At 41.2% G+C, this 23,440-nt stretch overlaps 1 protein-coding gene across 1 annotated transcript in view; it reads left to right on the plus strand.

Moving 5' to 3' along the window:
* The window catches only part of uvrag (UV radiation resistance associated gene), a 118,700-nt gene extending 95,745 nt beyond the window's left edge, over window positions 1-22,955 (plus strand). The window contains exons 14-15 of the mRNA XM_020631199.3: window positions 10,190-10,281; window positions 19,809-22,955. Coding sequence (XP_020486855.1) covers window positions 10,190-10,281; window positions 19,809-20,631 — 915 coding nt within the window. The 3' untranslated portion in view covers window positions 20,632-22,955. The remainder of the gene's footprint in view (window positions 1-10,189; window positions 10,282-19,808) is intronic.
* The last annotated feature ends 485 nt before the right edge of the window (window positions 22,956-23,440 follow it).

A 23,440-nucleotide genomic window follows, 5' to 3' on the forward strand; every position in this document is an offset into this window, starting at 1 on the left:
ACCGGTGTTGCAAATACTCAAGGCCAGAAAACCGCCCAAGTTTGGGGGAAGTGAATTTGCATTATGAATGAATTATATGACTCAGACTCAGCCAAACTTTTCATTCCCTCTTTGTACATTCTTTGAGGCACATGAAAGGCCGCAGTGATCAATCAAGCTGGATTTAATTTTCCATGCTGTAACACATGAGAGTTTAGATTTCGAGCCTCCATTTTCACCATGTGAGGTTTAACCGATAATCATCTGAAACAAGGCAGCGAATGTCAAATATACACAGCTAATACCAAAAAAGACAAGCTATAAATACACATCAGATAAAAAAAAACAGAATAAGAAGAATAAACATTTTATCACTGTATTGTCCCGCAAAATATCTTAACAATCATTCTTCCGCTTCATAACTTCCATCTGTAGCCATTTGGTTTCGGCAGATCTGTGTGCATCCTGGTGAACGTTTCAATCTGATTTATTTAGTGAATGAGTGAAGGCTGCACAGACTGAGTTTTCATGATGTAGCCGCGATAAGCCAGATGGGCGTAATCATAGCACGGCACTGTAGCTAACATAATCAACCATTTCAAATCCACCAGTGAGCTAGAAAGAGCTTCTTAGAGGGGGAATCCTGTGCTGTATAAATCAAATAAAGTCAGAAAAAAATGAAATGCTGATAAGACTAGAAAATAAAATCAAACGTTATATTTACCCCACTACTTTCTAAAACGTCAAAGACTATCCATGCTTACTACCTCCTCTTTCACTCTCTGGGTCAACTGCATGGTGAAGAAATAGTCCAGCAAAATTCTGCTTCTTGAAGGGTTTTGGTTCAAATAAATACATACTTTATAACACAATAAGGTACCAATCTGGCTGTGCAGCCTTGCCACAAGAATAATGCCAGTACTGCAATTAATCAGGATGAGTCAAATTGTTTATTGAAACGTCAAAACAATAGATCAGACAGAAATGTTCTGCGTATGTAAATTGAGCATTTCAACATTTGCACCATATCAGCCGCCTGAGGGGAATGAGTTTGTTTCCACAAAGCTGGACTCAAACGTTAGCAACAGCAGATCTGTTGGTAAATGGCAAAAAAAATAAAAACATGTCTAACAAAAGATCTTGGCCATGCTTGTGGTTTACAGAAATGTAAACAAAGCGGGAAGTACATGGATTGACGTGCCACTGTGTGAGTTGGTTGTACAAAAAACAACGAGACATAATGAGCGGATTACGAGAAACAAAGAGCATACATAAACAAATGTAATGACCACTATAATGAGAAGAGTAAAATTTCACCTGCTGCTATGAGAAAAGTTGGCGCTTGCAGTTCAGTGTGAAGAAATCATCTGGAGGCAATTTCTCAGCTGTGTTGAACAAAACATGAACTTTGTGAGGGCTGTGTGGTTTTTCAAGCGAGCCAGCAAAACAGCCTCAGAGGACACCATAGATGCCCAAAAGCCGCTCTCACAAGCCAAGTTATAATGCGTTATTGACCATTTAATTGCCTGTCTCACTTGAAATTAACTGTATTAAAACTATTGAGTAATGGCCCATATAAAGTACCACCCATGTTATTACAAAGACATGTGAATACACCTTAGCCAAAGCACAGTACATTAATGTCTAGCACAGATTTTCACATTTTTATTGGACTCAATGGTATAGTGTGTCAGATTTTGTAGTAATTGAGAAAAACTTTTCGATTAACTGCACTCACTGGTGTGATTTTTGAAAATGGTTCAGTTGACTTTGCAGTGACACCATAGACTGTATATAAGACGTGGATGTAGCCACTGTTATATAACCGATTGTTTTGTGGACTGGGGTTTTGAGGCCTTGAGTTTAGCTTTATTTTTAACGCCTTGTTTTGTTTGGAGCCAATAGTGACCTCTTGGACATGAGGGGTGGTACTTGAGAGGAGCAAGTGGTTGGCAAAAGATAAATTATCCAAGATGTTGTGAACATGCCCAAGGCTAATTCCTTAGCAGCCCAATAATGTAGCTACCAACAGTGTTTCAACCAGAATGACATTCTGATCGTGTCGTTAGCTGACCAGAGTTGCTTACTTTTTGGACCAAAATAACCTTGAGAGCTTTTCAAACTAAGCAAACTGGTCGCTGGCTTGCACACAAGTGCAAGAGCAAGTGGCCTGGCGAACAAAAAGAACTGGCTTACTTCAAGTAATCAGTCCTTACACCAATACCACCATCCTTGTTTTCTGCTGGGAAAAATCTACATTAATCCTGACTCCCATGCACTGCTTAGCACAAATAAATCAAAGTATGACGCACACTGAACAAGCAATCATTACATGGCAAAATAAAGTTGAATCCATTTGTAAGATAAAATGTCTGATGATTGCTTGAAATGATCTCCATAAGGCACCAACAACACAAAAGAGCTGAATATTTTTATGTGTGACTGAATTAACTGAAGAGAAATCTAGCATGTAGCAAGCAGCATCCATCTTTTCACTGCGCTTGTTTGTATCCATGTAGTAAGAGCCGGGGGAGCAGGCCTTATTAACCAGAGCAACAGCCAGTCTATGGCTACTGCCCCGGCTAGTGGGTGATGGCTGCGTTTCATTTTGAGCATAACAACTGACCGGCATCATGAGACAAAATATTGACAATTTGTTTAACTGAAGTCACTCTGCTGATTCTGATTCAGATTCTGGTGCCGACTAGTAAGGGTCTAAACATTTAGTTGGCTTAATGTTCACATCCCTACATGATTGGTGAAAAAACAACAGAGACCAAGGCCTTGTTTGTATTAGACTGTAAATTTGTTTTTTTTCCTGTCAAGTTCGGAATTTAAACATGGACCTTTGTGCAGATGAACTGAATTTGGAACCAACCTCGTGGCCAATCTAGGAGCTGCAGTTTATAGAACTTTCACATTGGCCCCATTTCTTAGCCCCAATTTGACAGACATTTTAGTTTGACGCAGAGGTCACTAAAACACTGTTAGCTTTGGCTTAATAATTAACAGCAGAACATGAAAACTTCATAACATTTCCTGGCACGATCAGTTGAAGGAATGACGAGAGTGCATGCCACTGATCCATAGCACTGAAACAAATGAGTCCAAACTAATGTTCTCAACTTGTTGCAGGATATTTTCCTATCATGAAGCTCTCAGAATATTGTTTATTTTTATAGCTCGTGTTTTTATTCACTGGCATGTTAGCTGCTCATGCATAAGCTGTCTTAAACAGGAGAGGCAAAGCTGTGAAATATTGTCCATGACAGCTTATCTCCCATAGCTCCACTTCTCAACATATGAGGTCTGCATATGGAGACTGATGTCTGTGTTAACCTCTCAGTCTCTGCTGAAGTATCCTGTCCACAGTTTGACCAGAGGGATGCTGGAGGGAGGAACACCTGGTTAGCCCGTCTATAACAAGCTGTCATAGAACCTAATGAGCTCCCTGATTATCTTCCCCTGAGACCATCCAAAACCCCTATACTCTGTAAAATAACCATTTCTTTTTTTACCCCAGTGGACAAAACTCTGCTGATTATGAATCACAGGGTGATTGTCTGTGATGCAGGTCAGACATGCATGGGATACTCCAGGGTTTGATTCAGAAACTTGTAACCTCTTGACACATGAAACGTAACGCTCATGATGAAAATATCCCAGATTACCTTTTACTGCCCATCTCCAGTGACGATGGAAGACCACTTATCCATGCTAATAATGTGCGCCAGTTGAACCATTGGGGATGTCTGCGTTGACATGTGGAAACTAAAGTGACCTCATAGTATTAAAGTCTAAGAAGAGGGAGGTGGGCTCTTTTACCTAGGCCACCCTCCTACACCCCATCATCAGCAATCAAGTTCAAAATATCACAACAACCCGTCCACATTTGTGGTCTGCTCTGATGGTTATTAGTGCTGACAAACTCAAGGAAACAGTAATACGTGGCATAAGCCAGGCTGTGTTAGTTTAGCCGATGTTCAGAACTGAGTGCAAACAAGTAGGTTCTGCCAAACGACGGGTGGCATGTCCTGTAAACTGACCACCTCCCAGCGGCTCTGGATGGTCAGAGTGTTTTTATGTGCGGTCATGGCTCCAGTGGATTGGCAAGCTGACGATATACACTGCTGCATTCTTTAAGGTGTTACTCTATCTGTGAGATGTCACACATGAGTCCCCATAACCGATGAAGTGGACAAGGCTTACTGATGAAAATCTACATTGGGAAATTTCTATTCAATATGTATAGCTCAAACAAAACTACACAGGATAACAGCCAGTTAGTCTGCATTGTCTTGTACCTTATCACTGGATATCACACTCTCTACCCAATTGCAAAGCATATTTTCGAGCCTCCAGTGAAGGACAGTGACATTTGAAAAGAGGAACTACACAAAGGAACCATGAGGTCATAAAGTGATCTCCTGTTATCCTCCAAAGATTAGGACTTTTTTAGTCAGCTCAGCTAGCAGCCTCCTCACCAGACGTCCTGTGTCCGGCTTCTGTATTTAGTGTTTTTACTTATTATAATTACTTGGTCTTCTGAGGAGGATGACCCCTTGGATATTCAGCCCCCTGAAAACCATGCAAACAATGATTGCTGAAGGAATGGAAATACCGACATACCGACTCATACACACTACGCATACTGCAGTCTCCAGCACCCTAAATGAGTTTATTCGGACTGTTCAGACACAAAGGTGTAAGCAACAACAAGGACAAACGGCAAGATCTGTTTCCTTATGTCATCATGTAAAGGCGCCCCCATTCTTCCCCCGCTTCTGCACCGCCTCTCACCTTTCAGCTATCCTCAGTGGGCCGAGGGAATTTCTCACCACGATCTGATTTAGCCCCATTACAAAGAACCCTGTGACCAGCTTGTAAGCACTGTTCCATACACATAACACTCAAGCACGCATAGGACTCCAGCAGCATTCATCTCACTGATGTATGAAAGGGAAACCAGCAATGACAAACTGTCTTAAGTGGATGGATTCTGGGCAATTTGTTTGATCTGGTTTGGAGTGGCTGACATTGAAACACTCATGGCTTCCTATTGCTGGGTTTGTATGACAAAGCTCTGAGACAGAAATAGAAATGCATTGTGGACTGTTCTTCAATTATGCTCTAATTATTTCTCCTGTTGTGTGCAACAGAAATAAACTTGTCGTGATTTTATTTTTACCGCGTGCCACATACAACATATTGCCTCCAAAGACTAGTTTTTGTTTATAGATTCTGACTCCAGACCTTCCCTTCTCTGTTGTTTGTTTGGATTCGCTATCCAAAGCCTTCATGAAGCAGGCAATTGAAAAAGACACCCATCTTCATTTGATAATGAAACACACCTCATTCCATTCTCACTCCAGATGACACCGCCAGGTCACCAATATGTTTCTGCTTGTCTGAAAAGAGCAGAAAAGAAGGGAGGGCGTTCAACAGTAAGCATCCAGAATATATGCCTACCCAGGACAAAGGCCGTGAGCGGTGCACATATATATACACATATAGTGCACTCTGAGTAGAAACCTAATGCTGCTTCCACTAGGGAGGGCCAGACCAGCTTATGAATATTGATAGAGTCTAGCAGGGTGTCTACAGGATCAGATGTTGCAGCCTGCAGGATTCAGTCATCCAAACTGTCTGAATGTGTCAAACATATCTCATTACAGAGACAGTCTGAAGCAGCAGGGCTGGTGGCTTCTCGCTCGTTTCCAAGTAGACATTAAAGTTAGATTGTTGTTTGGTAAATCTAAAGCTTTTTCACATATGCACTCCTTAAACATTTATAAAAAAAATCAGGACAGACTGCCCCTGAACTGAGCGGAGTCTCAGGAGGCAGGATATAACATCAAAGGGACAATGCAGAAATTAAACGTGTAATTGGACGTATTCACAGTATCGATTAATGAGTATGAAGCGAAAAAGTGTGCAAAAAGATCGCTCAGTCGCTCACCTGTTTCATGTTGGTCCTCACCTCCACTATTTCACTCGCAGTTGTTATCCTTAACATTTTCTTCTGTGTTCGCACACGGGTCATTTAGACTTCACGAGGAAATTTACGGGGGTTGCAGTAATAGCTCTGGGTAAAGTCGGTTTTAAAATTCTGCTGTTTGTGTTCACACATGAAGCTCAACCTGAAAGGAGTTTTGTGTTTGTCTGAAAAACAAACACTACACTGAGTTGGAGTTTGGATTTCTGCGTAAACTTTTGGAGGTAGAGATATGTTCAGATACAAATTATTCAATCTCAATGCCAACTCCAATCCTACACTTTGCAAATTGGCCCGTATAGAGTAAAGCTATTTGATTATCATTTTTAAAGGCCTGGCTGCATTTATAGCCTTTGTGATTCTTTGAGCAATTTCCTTTCAAGAGAAGAAGTACCAGATGATTTTCCTTCATTATTAAGTTTGACAGTCATAAAGAACACTAACAAAAATGCAGTGATGACGCATACATAAAAAAAAGTCTTATTCCATTCCATGTGGAGAAAATGTTTTGGATACATTTTTCTCAATTCTGTTTGCCAAAGCGCTTCAGAAGGACTGTTATGTTTGACAAGAAACTAACATCTTCACATTTTTTTTTACCTGTTTTAGTCACCAGATTGTTTGTTTTGAAGATGAGGAGACGACTGCTGCAATCAGCTGCCCGGCACAAAACCCTGGGAACACTATAAACACGGAAGGAATCCTAACCTCCAATCAAGCACACATAAGCCAAGCTAATGTTTGCTTTATCTCTCTCCCTCTCCTGTAATGCAGTGTAAGCCGAAGCATCAGGGAAACACTGATTTTCACCATGAAACTACTTCAATAAGTGAAGCTATGACTAAGGGTACACTCTCGTTCAGCACTAAACGGTTGTCTGTCTTTAATTGTCACTTGATAAATCACTTCAATTAATTTCTTCTTCCCTGCACAAAAAGAACAGTGGCAGCCAGAATGCATCCATAGAAAAAAAGATCTGAACAGCCTTGTGTTGCTTTATAAATAAATAATAACACATGCTGTGTTGGTTACTTTATTGGTGTAAAAAGTGGTTTCTGGTAAATCAATTGGGTCTCTTTTGGGCCCTTTAATTTATACATCCAATTGTTCCATCGTCACATATATTTGCTTGTAAACAATCACAGACTTCTGGCTGTATTGGAGGCATTTTAGATGCTTGTATTGAAACATCTCTAGTTGTATCACAGAGTATGTTGGACCAGCTGCATTCTTCACACATGTGGTTCAGAATTAGCATACTCCGATTTTTTAATCCTCCCACAAAGAGCTCCATAGTAATGAAGTGCGCCCGGAGCAAGTCAGTGATGTCACCCATCACTCTTTTGTCTTCACCCATATCCAGTTTCTGTGCACTGCACGCTTTGCAAGGTCTCTACACAGAATCGACCACAAGAGGAGGCACACATATGAATGCACACTCTCTTTCACACACTCTCTTTCACACACTCTTAGACATATAGGCATGACATTTCTACATAGGACTCCTGTCAGACATGCAGTGTGGATGTTACGCTCACCTCAGAGTTCAGGCAATGGGAATACAAGACAGCATCCTGTCACGCCTGCTAACTAAGAAACCAAAGAGTCCAACAAATGCTGTTTTTCTTTGCTCAAGCAATAATATTTATTCTTCGCTCATATCTGATTCACAAGTTCTGATTCATGCGTCCTTGAGATTTCCATGAGATGCTTTCTTATAGCTTTTGGAAACAGAACAAGTTTATCCCCCTGCCTGTTCTGTTTCTGAACCTGTGGTGTTATTGATCTTGGAATACTTTCAAACCTGATTCTGTTCAGCGGACCCTGTGGACAGAGCAGCGCCGTCAGTTGGTCGGACTCTGAGCGATGAATAGATCTCTATGTTGTACTCGAAGACTTTGGACTGCTCAACCCCAGCTGGGTTTTGAGCTGACACCCCTTGTTTGGATCCCTCAATCTGAGAGCTTGGGTTGATAAAGCCCTACTCTGATACTGTCGTGACTGTTGTTTGTATGGCTGACATGAGCCATTGAGGTCAGAACACTCACACACTGATACACATGTGAAGCACATACCATGCAGTCCATACCAAAGAGCTCACACATTATTCTGTCAGCTGTTCAGTCAGGATTCAATTTAGCTATTTCATGTTGAGCAGAGCCTGGACACACATACACATATGGCCTGGGTGAACTCCTCCTATAGTACGTATCTTGCCATTAATCAAGTTCTGCAACAGCCTCTATGTACTACAGCAGGATTCTAAATTGGGCTGCCCATAAGAGTTGATGATAGGAATCATCAATGGAGAAGACGTTGACTCGTCGCACTTTTGATTTTTTAACTCCTTCAATTGTACACTGAATAATCCCAAGAACGCTAAGATGACTGAAAGTATGAATGAATGGGTCTGTGATTTGTAATGCAAAAAAATAACAGACGGGTCGGCTGTGACTCAGTGGTAGAGTCGCTCGTCTCTCAATCAGAAGATCGGGGGTTCGATCCCCAGCTCCTGCAGCCACATGTCCGAAGTGTCCTTGGGAACGACACTCAACCCCAAGTTGCTCCCGCTGCTTCGTCTGCGGCGGATAAATGTATATGAACGGGATTGGCTAATACTGATGGCCATTTTACACAGCAGCTTTTACCGTCAGTGTGTGAATGTGTAGGTGTGACCTGCGGTGTAAAAGTGCTTTGAGTAGTCAGGAGACGAGAAAAGAAATATACTAGCTCAAGTCCATTTACCATTAACTTAGGGAGTTTGCCCTCTTAGCCCCGGTCCTCTGGAACACCCTCCCCTCTGACATCCACAATGCGCCATCTTTGGACTCATTCAAAAGACTTCTCAAACACCATCTCTTCTCCACAGCCTCCCTTAACTCTCCATTTGTCTCCCATCCTTTTGCTAACTGTCTTACTTTTTTTTTCTTTCTTTCTTTGGTCCCTCCTCCATGTAAAGTGTCCTTGGGTCCCTTGTCAGGCGCTCTACAAATTCAATCTATAATTTGTAGTAATGATTGATTGTTGAAAGTAAGTTAGGAAGTTGTTAAACATGAGTTATGATCTAAATATGCTTTGCTCAGTTTAGCCCTTATAAGTTAGAAGTAAGCAAAAGCATATTAAGACCATAATTCATGAACAACAACATCCTAACTTATGATCAATAAGCAGTCATTAGGAGGGTAATGAGGGCAAACTCTGAGTTAATGTAAGACTGATAACTAGCTACATACAATATTTGTCTGATTTTATTGTACAGTATAATCTAAAATAGAAAAAGATGAAGTGTGAAATTAGCTGTCTGAAGTCAAAAGAAGTATTTCTCTTTATTATCATATCAGTCATTCATTGTTATGAAGAGGCCGTTTGTCACATTGGGTGAGTTGAGTGTCAGAGTCATACACGCTTCCTCTCTTCACCAGAAGTGTGTGTGTGCGTCAAAATCCAGAGTGGTTGCCGGGTTCCCATGTGGAAACAAAATAGATGTCAGCTGCTGCAGTCAGTGTGTGTGACAGAAGGGCCTCAGAGATATATGTGCTGGACGTGCGGCATGATGCTCCTCTGCTGTTCAGTGATATAGGCTAAATAAACTCTGCAGGACTCGGGTCAGCCTGCTGGGACATCGCTCAACTCTTACAGGAGGTTTTTCTGGCACAAGAGCTCCATTTTCAAGGTGGCCTTGTTGTTTTCTTTCCTTAGGATTTGATTCTATCATCATGAATTAAATAAAGTACAAGGGAGGGATCGCTCAAGGCCACATTTAGAGGTGGGCCTACTTAAGAGAGAGGGGGAGATCGTGGGAGAATATATCAGGGCTTCTAATGTGCTCTCTTTGCCCCATTTTGTCCAGATGTTTCAACAGTGAGTTTGCTTTTCCTTACCACCCGCATCTCATCCTCTGTCTTTCCACACACCTTACATATTAGCGCGCACGCCTGTTATCAGGGAAGGATGCCCATTGTGTGTCCAGATGAGTAATAGTCTGAAGGGAAGAGTAGAAATGTGTCATGGTGAAAGAATGTAGAGCTCTCCTGTAGGTGGTATTTCTTTCTCCTTTGAACACAAACCCAAACGTGGAGAGGGTGCATACGTGTCTAAGGCATTCTCTGTGGTGTTATCCCTCCTCACACTATATGCCGGGCTCTAGGATGAGTGGATCTAAATGGTAGGTTGTTTGAGGTTAAAAATTCATGAAGTGTTCTCCTTTTCTTGCAGCTGAGATATCAACACGGCTTGACCACCCCAGACCTGCAGCAGACACTACCCAACTTGAAGAACTTCCTGGAACATGGCCTGCTGGTTCGATGGTAAGAAACAGAAACACCCGCTGCATCAAATAAATATTTTTCACTGAGGTCACTGAGGCCAGAAAAATAGAGAATATGTTTGATATCACACTGTATGTATACTTTTAATATAACATCCCTAAAAAAATAAGGCCATCAAAGTAAGTCAAAGACATATTTTGAATTTCTCAGCATCTGTGGTCTCTTTGTTTTTACTTATCTCCATCCACATGGGCTGTATTGCAACAGATTAGGTTTCCTCTGAGGTCTTATCATCACCACATTAATACACAGATTAAACTGCATGCCAACACAGCAGATCCACCCACAGCATATACAGTCAGACACATACAGTGCTATAACACAAAAAAGAGAAAAGTCAGAGTAATAAAACACACAAGCATATTCAAATGAAAAGTTATATCTTTGTCAAATTGTAAGATTCAGACAGGAGATGGATTACAAATTCCTTGTTTCCTGAATCCTGAATAACATGCACAAACAATTATAACACTGCTTTATGCTTTAAAGTTTTTATGGGCTTGTTTTGGGTTTTGGTGACATACTAAACTGGTCTTATAATAGAATTACTTTCACTTTTTTTTAAAGTTACACAACACCTACAGACAAGGTTATCAACTGATACTTTTCAATACCATAAACACTCTTCATTATTTGAATGGATAAAGGTATCGAAAGAAAACTACAGATCTGAAGTCATGTTTTTAACCAAAAGTTGCCAAAATATTTGTGCAATTTAGCCAGTGTGCAGGAGTTTGTCTGCATTTTTTGGTAATTAAAAACAAGAAATTACCAAATACTGGGTTCCTAGGACTTGCACTTTTGTTACCGTGGTATAAAAAGGCCAAAATTTAGTAAAGGAAAAATTACGAAGTCCGTAAAATTAAGTTCCAAAATCATGAAGTATTAAGCAGTGATCACTTCTCTGGGACGCTGTGGGCGTGTCTTTTGACTGTACCAAAACCACGGCAACTCATGGAAAAGACACATCCTCTACAATGGACGATTGAGGGTTCATCTGACTGCTTGTGGAATTTCTTTAAATGTATTTGTGGGCTTTTGTTCTTTTATTAAAACAGGATAGGAGATAGAGTCTGAAACTTGGGAGAGAGAGCAGGAAAGGGGATGCCACCTTTTTTGAATTTCCCTCGGGATCCATAAAGTATCTATCCATCTATCTAGCTTTAATACCTCTGTACATGGGACACTTACTACCCACTAAGCCACTGGCGCCTCTCATCTGGCACTTGTATTCTATATTCTATCTTTCCAGTCCTACATGTTTGAGCTACTGGACACAGAATCAGATTTTGACTTAAAGAACACTGACCTCCTCATCTTTAGAGACTTTGAATACATTGTTCTTCACCTACCTATAATGGTGTATCACCTCTGCACACAACATTTTAAAAAGCAGTGTCTGATGAGATTTGCAGCCGCCACTTTATGAAGAGGAATGCTTAGATCCCCGTGTCTCTCCCTCAGCAGTCTTATGGCCTGTGAGTAACCCTTTACTGCGTCTGTGTCAGACTTCAGCTCCACTGCCCCATGAAGAGAAAGCTGTCTTTGATCTCCTCTCCTCTCCCAGGGTCAGCAAAGGGGAAAATGTGTATTACACACATTAATTGAATAATCTTTTGTTTTGAAAGGTAAGAAGCCATGAAAAGCCAGAGCCCTGAAATCAGCCCTCCTCTGTCCCCCTCTTTAATGGGAAGTGGAAGGGCCCAGAGATAGATGAGATGAAAGCATGGGCCAGCTAACCCTGAAGCTATATATATGTGTGTGAGTGTGAGTGTGAGTGTGAGTGTGTGTGTGTGTGTGTGTGTGTGTGTGTGTGTGTGTGTGTGTGTGTGTGTGTGTGTGTGTGTGTGTGTGTGTGTGTGTGTGTGTGTGTGTGTGTGTGTGTGTGTGTGTGTGTGTGTGTGTGTGTGTGTGTGTGTGTGTGTGTGTGTGTGTGTGTGTGTGTGTGTGTGTGTGTGTGTGTGTGTGTGTGTGCGCACATGCATGGCAGTTTTGTAAAAAGTAGTAACAGTTGTACAGTGGCCTGCTAAAGTCGCACACCTGTGTGCCAATGAGTCCACGGGGACAGAAACAAAAGCTTCCTGTGCTCAGTAATCATCAGCTAAGAATCAAGAAACTGTCTTTTTTAAATACATTGAATGTGATCATCACATTCAATCACTTCTGTCTGATGGTATACATTTCTGTTCATAAAGGGGATAGATTTGGCAACACCTGAAAGGAAACGTTTGAACATTTAGTGTTCTTCCCCAGTGTTGGATAAAAAGACTATTACAGTTATTATTAATTCCTGTCAAAGCTTTCACAGGGTCAGATTCAGACAGGAGATTCAGAACAAGCAGACATTATATTTTAATTAAAGAAAGTTTGATTGTGAGGCAGCAATAAGGAAGCAGGAGGAGCTTTTTTTATTAGAGAATTCTACACGCATGTAAAGGACAGGACCTGCAAAGACCGTAGACAAAACTATTATACAACTTTTAATTGACCAAAATTTAAAACAGAGATCATCACAGCTGCTTCAACACAAAACAGCCAGCCAGCGTCTAGCTGAAGGAAGTGGAAACAAACAACTCCTCTGTTCAAATGTAACATCCTCCCACCAGCACTAAAGCAATATGATAAAAAACCCTGTAAGGCCACAACAGACAAGGTTTTAGTTATTAACCAGTGAGCTCTAAGTCTCGAAATAAAAATACAAATACCTATTTTGCTTTTAAGCTTCTTTAAACTTTCTTACAGCTCCTCCATGTAGGATGATAAACCATGTTGTGATATTTGTGGATCTACTTTATTATCCACAATTGAATCAAACTTAAAGCTTCAGTGAGGATGGTGGAGGTGACTGTTGTGCAAAGCTCTGTAATAGGGAGGATATGCATCAATTTCTCTTCACACACTGTTGCAACATTTATTTTCTGTATCACTTCCATTCTGCCTTTTTTCCCCCTCGTTTGAAAGAACAAAAATTCCGCTACAATATGCCAGTTTATGAAATGTGGATTGTATAAAAAAAGCTGCATGGCAGCTGCGTGTAATTACCATGTAGACTGTGAAAAGGAGGCTAATCTGCTTCCTCTATCCTTCCTTGCCACCTCTTTCTTCCTTCCATGCATCCAAACAGGGATGATGTGATGAAGGATATGACCGAGGGCGACGTCTCCAGAAATGATTTTGAAACGGATCCTCCCTCCATGAAGAACTAATCCAGCATGAATCCAGTCCGCAGGGAGAGCCTTTCCAAAAGAGCCAAAACCCACACAAAGGGAGCAATACGTGTTCAATATGGACATTCTGTAAGAAGTGAAGGGAAGGCAGAGTGTATGTAGGACTATAAAATAATGTAACACCGAGGGTAAATGGTGCTCATTTAGCAAACTGCTGATAAAATCTTTATACATTTCCAAACAGTGCTGCCTCAGAAACACATCATAACCTGTCACAATATATACAATGCAGCTCTTGTGAAGTATTTGAAATATGGATTTTTTTCAATCCTGCTAAAGGATACGTAGCAGCGGAAAAATGGTGAATCTATTACGGGGAGGTAGACAGAGACAGTACCAGAAACCCACTCTTTGTAAACTGTACAGTCTGCAGAGATCAAAGCAAACGCGTTCAACATGCTCCCATTTGCCGTTCCACATCCGCTGTGGTGCTGGCAGAGGTTCACAAGGACAAATCCCGCACCGGTGCCTGGAAGCAGTGCTACATACACAGGAGGCAATCAAGGTGTGGCAATCAAGGAAGATTCAGGACTGCAGCTGGAGGATGTGAACATCCCCAAAGACCCCATAGAGAGTGAAAAGTTAGCAAAACCACAGGAGACCCCTTGTGTTACATGATTAGACATGTTTGGACAGCTGCAGTCTCATAAATGGAAGATAAAATGGACATTATCTAAATGGTGTATACGTAAAAGGTGAATTAACTCACTATATTTTCTATGTAATTTTATAGGATCCTGATATTCTGTGATGGAAAATGGTTCTCTGAAGTCACGTTATCTTAACCAGTCAGGATGAGAAGCAGAATTTATTTCCCTCTTTAAAACAAGTAGTTATTAATTAATTAATGCAGGGACAGGATCTCACACGTGTGAAATATGAATCAGTCTTTTAGCCTGAACCAAGAAGAAGTTGTTATTTATACGTAATGAACGAGATTACACACTCGTCCAGAGATGTGAAGAATACATTTTTGAACATGAATTATTGGGGCAAACTAAGTTTATTCAACAAAAGAATCATAAACTCAATAGTTAGCTTAGCTTAGCATAAAGACTGGAAGCTTAACAGCAGGTCAGTTCGTCTGGGAAATATTTAACCTTATTGTTTTTACACTTTTTTACAAATGAACTAATAATTGAACCCTAGAGGCACTGATAGGTCCGTTCTAGGGTGGTTGTTACCCACAGTTTTTAGACGCGCTAACGCCCCTGGTCTGTAATTTTTTATGAATTGGATTAAGTAACAGACACCTACCATATGGTTGATAATGAGGCTGTAGAGTTATGGCAAAGAGAACATGTGGGTACCAAAATCAGAATATAATTATTATTTTTGCTGTTGAAGATTCACTGGGATTTCCCCAAATTACATCAAACTAAACACAAAATCTTATCTGCTGCTGTTTGTTTTGGACCCAGATCATGGCTCATAGCAGGACTTTGATCTGAACAGGGGATATGTTGTGAAGCCCGTCGGGTGATTGGACAGTGGAAAGGTCTGGTTTTCTGGATTCCTGAGTCGGCCTGAAATATGTCAGCTTTGACATCAGCAGTGGAAATGAACAGAGCAGGCAAAAAGCTTTGCAGGAGTGAAGGCTATTTCTGGATCAGCATGTCAAGTTTTTTGCTTGATGATTTAGGCAGAGGCTTCTTAGCAGCATTTACAGTGTGCGGTAAGGTTGTTGAAGGGCAATGTAAGAGAGACTAGGGCCCAGTTACACTCAAAGACTTACTGTAGGAAGGTAGCTTCGGCGTCCAGTGAAGTGTACCTATCAATACACGGCTACATATGGTGCTTTAGGGATGAGCAACAGACCTTTTTCCCATCAGGATGTTAGCTTGAGCTTCTATCATGAATTCACTCTGCTCATTACGAATACCTTGAACCAAGTCCAAACTGCAGCTCACAAAGTTTGAATTCATTTCCTTTTAAGATGAAGTCCCATCACTTTTAACTGTATATGCAAACAAAAACATCATTAGAGTAGTGTCTTTTAACATATGTAAAGCATAAGGCACACATTGGAAAATACAAAACATAAATGGAAACATGCATTGAAGAAAAATAATTCAAAAGACAGGTCAAATAACATTGTTATATTCACAAAACAACCTGTAGTGAACTGCAGCATACGACTTAAAAGACGTGAATTAATGTAAAGTCATGAATCACGGATGCCTGGCAAGACATGAGTAGAGAGTATTGTGCCGTCTCTGACTTAATGAATATTAAAACTAAACTTTTTTTTAAACAAAACTGAGTCTACGGCCACATTAGCTGCAATGCTTGGCTGAAATCTGCTGCTATAATTGGAGCAAAAATACTACCATCGGCATGCTATAAGAACCTCTGCCAACAGTATTAAGTTGCCAATACTAAGCAGTTGTTCAATATTCACTACCCTAATAAAGCATCTGAGTTTGTGCAGCTGAGGCTCTTTAAGATATTACAAGTTCTTTATCCATTTTAAAATGTAAACGGATGATAGTGTTGGCTTTAAAGTTAATGAGTCATTGGACTTTCCAAATGATTTTGCAACCAGTAGTTGTTGAGGCAACATCGAGAAAAACAGCAAGTGTAAGCAACATTTATCGTATTAACCATTAACCAAAGATTTAAAAGCCACAGCAATGCTCTTCTACAGCGAAAATCATTTGATGTCAATGTTTATTGATGTGACAGCCACAGAAACCTTTTTTTCCTTGATTGTCAGCATTGGCTTGATTTATGCTGTTGGGTTATAAAGAGAGTTACAATGAGTTTGACAAAAACGTTATTTTATGATTTTGATGATTTGCATATCATCCCTTTAAAATACTGATCTAAACATGATGCTCAAGTTAATTCAGGAGCTATCAAAGTCTTTGGGGCAATGCATTCATTCACAAACTGTATTTCAAATGTTTATGGACACTAACTGTGAAACTCAAAACTTGGCACGAGAATAAAAGGACTACAAAAGTGCTAGGGTGCATCCTCTTGGGATCATGAATGTACGTACCATAGATGTTTGGATATTTGATACTGGACCAAAGTGGTGTACCAATTTCCAGCACTTTAATTTCATGCCACTTCCTTTAAGAGAGCAGTTTGTGGACTCTTTGTGAGAATGACTCACACAGAAAGGGACATTTCAGAGCAGGAGTAGAGTAAATGTTTATTAAGAGAAATCTCACACAGTGCAGCAAGAATGTCAACAGAAGTTAGCTCATGCATGGTAGGTAGGTAGTTTCCTGTTACTACAACAGATCCAGTTTTTCCAAACAGCTTGAGGAAGTCTTTCTTCAGGACTTCTGTGTTCAGAGCACCCAGGTCACACTGGTGGTATAAAGCCTAAATTCTTTAATGAAAACAAAAGTCATTGATATTAAAGTAAAAAGATGCTGACTGCTCAGAGGTCTGCTCGGCTTCAGTACTGACTGACACACCCAGCCACTTTAACTCACACACTGCTGCTCAATTTAACACAAATAAAAGAACCAAAATAGACCTAACCTAGAAAACAAATGGAACAAAATGACGCGGTCTGAAAACGACATTCCTCATTATAGAAAAGACTTGGTGTGATGACTATGTGATTTAATGCCAGTGTCAATAATACACTTGTGTGTGGTGCAGTTTGCCAACTAAAATCAGACCAAATGGATTTTATGTGAGAGCCAGCTGGAGAGAGGAATGAAAGAAACTGGCGGACGGTAATTAAAATCAAAGACATCTAATCAGCCGTTGCTCTAACGACATAACTCAGTCAAACTTTTTTTTTTTTTTTTAAATCAGTAGTTGCTTGCTAGCTTGCTTTAAATGATGCCTGGAAACCTTAAACTCTTCCCTGAGTACCCGTTGTCTCCGGTTTCTAAACCTGTGTTGTGTTTCAAAGACTCTGAACCATATTTTCCACTTACTTAAATGATAATTGACTTCTCATGACATCTGTCTTTATTCTTTTCTGCCAAATCAGGATTCAAATTTTTGGCCTGACTTCCGAAGAGGCCATCATGGTTTCATTTGGAAAGTCACAGATATGTGTGTGATATGGCAAATCATTCAGCTTCTCTCTATTCTATATATATATATATATATATATCATCTCTCCAGAAAATTAGGTGTTAAAGAGCACTTTGTTTCAGATTTTCCTGAAGAGGCTTTTTCTGTAGAAGTAACCAAAGTGCTCGTTAGATGTGTAGGCTAAAGCCAGTAGTATGAAATGATGTGTTTTGATGGACGTGCCTTGCCAAGTAAAGCATAGTCTGTCTGTGGTTCTGCCCACTAAATAGGAACAGGTTGCAGGTTCAGGTCCTTACCCCATCCCGTTATTTTCCTAACCGTAACCTCTGTTGACCATCCAGCATTTACATCTCCATGCCAGTAATTAGCTTCGATGTTAGCCATGAGGTACAGTAGTTATAGCTTGTTCCCATAAGCGGTTAAATACTCAGACTCAGATCAACGATGGTTCTCATTTACTGTATCACCGGCACAGGCTCCTCCACTTTGCTCAGCACAGTGTCCTGCCTGTGAACCCTTTAAAGACCACCTCTGCTGGGTGCCTGTAGAGGGCCAAGGTCAGGGCCCTTTTTTACGAGCTGTCATGGGTTTGATGGTGAAACCCTCCATCAGACAAAAAAGTCAGTACACAACAAATGTATATGTCTACAAGTTCTATCATTACTTAAGCTGAGGGATCACTGTCGAAGACTTCCTTCTTGAGTGTCGAGCCAAAGGAGTCGACTTACAAGGACATCTATTAGGAATCCATGTCCACCTGGGCAAGCAGAGATGTGTCCTCAGCTCTTTAACCAACACATGTGGAACCTCTGCAGAGCACATTGAGGCCCTGCTTCACCTCTGACCCCAACCTCACAATGCCTCAGCTCCAGAGATAGGAGATTGGTCACATGAAGAAGGCAGCTAAGTAGTCCAGTGATCTTGGATTTGGCTATTGGAAGAGCCTCCATTTAAGTCAATTTATAGCCTCTGTACTAGGTTTGGACAGGGTAGCCAAAATCCCGAATCTGTTATCTGTTATGGAGAAAAATGTCTGACATACTTGGGTAGACGCCTGCTGCGTGCTTCAAGTCAGAGGAACATGAGTGTAGGTCTCAGAGGCTGCACAAAATGTTTTCTGAGTGTTGTAAGGTGAGTGATTTATGAAGAGCTGCAGCTGTCTTTCTCCTGGATCAGGGAGCGAGCTGAGTACCTTGGGTGGAGGAGTGATATAGCAATCAATGGAGAAGCTCGTCCAAAAGCAACCTATGAGTTCAAGTTTCAATCTCCGATGTTGGCTGTAGAGATAATGCTGACTGTTAAAGTGTGTCCAGCCTTAATATAAGTACAGTTCTGCTCTGGACTATTAAATACAAAGACACCATGTAAAGACGTGGAGAGAATCTTTGGCTTTCTATGCAAAATAATTGATTTTGCACAGGGAGTTTTTTACCCTTGGGTGTAAGACATGCAAAAGCATTTAAACATGCAGATATTATTTTAGACTTACATTGCAGCAGGAATGGATGATCTGAACTCCATTACAAAAATAAGTCGTATTAGCTTTCCTTGTTTTGCAAACAGACCAAAGAAAACATTAATTTCTTATTTTTTTCTTCGATTGCATTATGATAAAGGAACATCAACATTTGAATAACGCAATATACACAGAATATTCTTCAACCTGTGCAGAAAATCCTTCTGCAGCAGACCATGTGGCTGATTCATTACAGTGAAGATTGTAATAAGCAAGTGACTGTCCATCCTCTGCTGAAAAATCTGCTGGTACTTTGTGTCCATCCAAAAAAAAAGGATGCCAGGCAGAGCGTGTCCGAGCTAACGGGTCATGAAACTGGTCACTGATCACCCTCAAGTAGCTGGAAGCAGCAACAGAGTTAATCCAGAGAAAGTGCTTTGAAAAGGCGATGAAAGTAAGGATTATGGATTCATATTATGAATCTGGAAACCATGTTTGATATTTTACCTCCCGGGAAGGATGATTTTCATTATTCCTGAACTTTTTAGAGGTCATTTGTATCCTTTAGTTAATCCGATATTGTGATGTATCATTGTATGATCATCCGTCAATATATCAATGAACACAGAATAGCAGTATCTTAATATTTTTGTTATCATGGATCTCGCATCGTATCATGAGTAACCCTGTGATTCCCACCCTAAGGTTAGATCCAGTGAATAAACTGTCAAACTCTTTGCCTGATATGACTTATTTTAAATTGCTGGTGATTATGTTTCGCACATTCAGCATATTTTTCTGCTTCTCCCTTACAGTGATCGACATCAAGTATCTAGCTCCATCCCAGTGCCAGCCAAGTCCCAGCTCGGTGTCTCTGCTGCCTCAGATATCGGCTACCCCTGCCACACCAGCTCCCCAGACCGAGGCCTGAGAAAAAGGGCGAGCTCGGAGGCCGATAAGCACAACCACAAGCCATCTCCTCCACCCAGTTATAACACAGCTATGGCAGAACAACAGCCGCCGGTTGGCCTGGCCCCTCCTTCACCTTCACCCAAACACATGTCCTCCTCCCTTGATGCTGGCATGGCCTCACTTAGCCTCACCAAGACAACAGAGGCCAACAAGGATGGGGAGCAAAGGGAGGAGGGTGGTGAGACAGCAGTGGAGGAGGAGAGACGCAAAAACCCCGATAGAGAAATTGAAATAGAAAAAGAAGGAAAAAATGAAGAGCAACTTTCCAGCAGCACAGCTGCACCCAACTCCTCTTCAGTGCAGGACTCTGGTGAGGAAATGTCAGCCTCCGGTCAGCATACAGGTGCTATGAACGGCTCTTTGGTTGCAGGACAGGCTCCTATTAGCATGATACCAGAGCTGCGCTGTTCTGTGGAGCAAGCGGAGGAGATAATGGGCACAGAGGCCACCGGTTTGGGCCTGGGGTTGGGGTTAGGGGTAGCAGATGAGGCCCGACTCGAGGACTATCGCTGCATCCCCGTGGACCATGCAGTAGCTGTGGAGTCTGACGAACAGGTGCTGGGGGAGCTGGATGTCGCTGGCTTCGAGGAGTTCTCCAGACGCATCTATGCACTAAACGAGAACATGTCCAGCTTCCGCAGACCGCGCAAGAACTCTGATAAGTGAGGAAGAGGACCTAAGGATAGAGGGAAGCATAGAAATAAAAACTTGCACAGGGGGTTTGAATATTTCAAGGCAGGGACATGAACTGAGAGGATGAGGGTGGGGGTTCCCATTCCTCATCCCATCATCTAAAATCATAGGAGCTTTTCTGGAAAAACATCCAATTTGCACTTGTTGTAAACATTTCCGTAGTTATCTTTTAAATCAAATGCAGTCAAACGTGTAAGACCTGGGACAGTAAGATAGGACATTTTGTTACAAGCTTTGATTCAGCTATTATTCAGAAATGTATCCAGAGCATTATTTGGCCTGAGCGTTCTTCTATGAGTCGCTGACAGGTGTTGTAGATAACAGAAACATTTATGTAACATTAGCCAGAGAAATCTCACTCAATATCACTTGGACTTTGTTTTTCAGACTCTTACTGAATAACATAATTTAACTTCTTGTTTCAAACACTGTAGTCTCTTGTGTCCTGCTCAAACTACAGGAGTTTAAATATTCTACCCTAGTTTGTAACTGGTTTCAATACACAGATAAGAAGACAAAATAGCCCAGCGATGGCCACTGACATATTTTCACATTTGGAACCAGAGTAAGGAATGACAGAAAAGAGCCTCCACTTTGATTGTTGGTTTGAAGAGGACTCTCAGGGTTATGGAGAGTGTAATGACTCTTGTGTTACTGTTTGCTGCGTTTCCTCTCACTGTTTCTACTTTACTCTGCTAATCTGGTGCACACAGCGCAGCAGGAGCCGCATTTGTCAACGGAGCTGTCAATCATGGCGATATACTTGTTTTTATATCATCCAATAACTAATTAAGACTTCTCAGAAGAGTTAACACTCAGCCAGAATATGATTTAAGAATTATGACAGAAACCAAGTTAAAGAAAGATTCATCTTTGATTTTGTAGTTTGAGCCATGGCCCATCTTTAACCTTATAGGAGGCGGAGCTTATGACCTTTACTTAAGCCGGTCCATAGCAGGAGCTCTAAATAAAGCCATGTCATGTCGGCCATCTTTGTATACAGTCTGCAGTGAATCCTCAGATTATTGCTCTGTGTCTACCCTTGGCCCTCACCAATGTCCTACACCAGGTTTTTCTCTGAGGGTATGGATGTATAAACTCCTGAAGTGTGAGCTTTCACTAAACGGGATTTCAGATTCACACCTACAACCTCAGAACGTGAGGGTTTATAATTGTTTTAATGCAACTTCCTCAAGAGACTTTAACCAGCTTATCTATATCGAAGCTTCTCTTTATCTCACACAGTCGGCTGTCCCAGTATTTCACCTTTGACTGCACATTCAAATGTTACGACTCTTCCCGAGCCTTCACCCAGGGTGCATGACGGCAGGTGTGTGTGTGCAGGAGGGAGGATGTGATGCTTTGGCGTGTGTGTGTGTGTGTTTGTCAGGGCGTCACATAAGCATGCATCCACGGTCACACAATCACCGTTGTGGTCCCAAAGTGATCCCACCAATGACCTTTCCAACATGGCTGACACAAAGTGAGGTGGGGAGCCGAAACCAGAAAGCCAATCAGAGGCTCTCTGACTGTGACACATCTTCTCCTCCCGCCTCCTTTCGACAGCTCGACTCACCCGTCGTTTTCCACGCAGGGTCCAGGTTCTCCTTCAGGTCTTAATGTTAGGATCCTAACGAGCACATGGCAGGGATACGGTGCAATTGTTTTTTCTGTCCATCTCCATGTCCTCTTTTTATTTTTCAATTTTAATGTATCTCATCCAAATTAACATAAATGCTAATGTAACGTCCACTAATTCTCCTTTTCAGTAGACCAAACTTTAATTCTGCGTCCGTGTTCTGTTCGATTGTCTCACTCAGGCTATAAGTGTTGATAGCAGGTTTCTCAAGCGGTGATTTTTGTCCCCTGTCTCCATGTTCTGGATGCTTTCTTGCACTGGTATTCGATTATTGCTTTATTTATGTCGCCCAATAATTGTTGTGTGCTTTAATTAATATGAAATATGTGTTTAGATTGACTTAACTGGCTCACATGAGATGTTGCTCACTGTTTGTCAGATGCTAGACTGATCTGATAAACCCGTGTTTGGGTCCTGACGTGGACGTGACAAAGATGGACTCTCCACCGGCAGCCCGCCTCCCGTTTTCAGATCCAGCACTGAGGTTGCTGACTGTTGAGAAGTGTTGTAATACATGAACCATGTTCGATCATTTCCATTAACTGCTCCACAGTTCAGTAAGCGACCATGTACATATACTTTTGTATGGAGGTTTTTCTTTCCTTTTGTTATTAAAGACTTGCAGTCCAATGGCATGGATGTATGTAGCCCCCTTTAAGAGTGGTCTGTCTATCTTTGTACTGATGTGGGTGTGATCAACGTGAACTGTGAGGCTGTTAAAGATTTAAGTAGATTTAATATTACTTAAAATGTCAATAGTTACAGGAAAGTTCAATCAAAACAATCTCTCATAGACATGCTAGTAGCAGCTCTGTTAGATAGAGAAATAAATAAACCCTGATAATAGATTTATAAGCCCAAACTAAATTATCACTTTATATAAAGACCCCTGCAGGAATAAAACCAATTAAATGGAATTTAATGGAAAAATGTACCACCTGTAATGTTTCGGGCCCTCGCCCTTCATCTGTCATGTCTGAGGGCCCAAAATGTTACAGGTTGTACATTTATCCATGAGCCCTTCTGCTTGTGCTCCTTCATGCTGTTTTGATGCACGTTGCTGTAAACTGTTGCTTGAACTGGAGCAATGCATTAATACTACTTAAAATGATGGAAATGTAACAACATTTTAATACTTACGGG

This window comes from Labrus bergylta, chromosome 14 (genome assembly GCF_963930695.1).
Source record: "Labrus bergylta chromosome 14, fLabBer1.1, whole genome shotgun sequence".
Taxonomy (NCBI): Eukaryota; Metazoa; Chordata; class Actinopteri; order Labriformes; family Labridae; genus Labrus; species Labrus bergylta.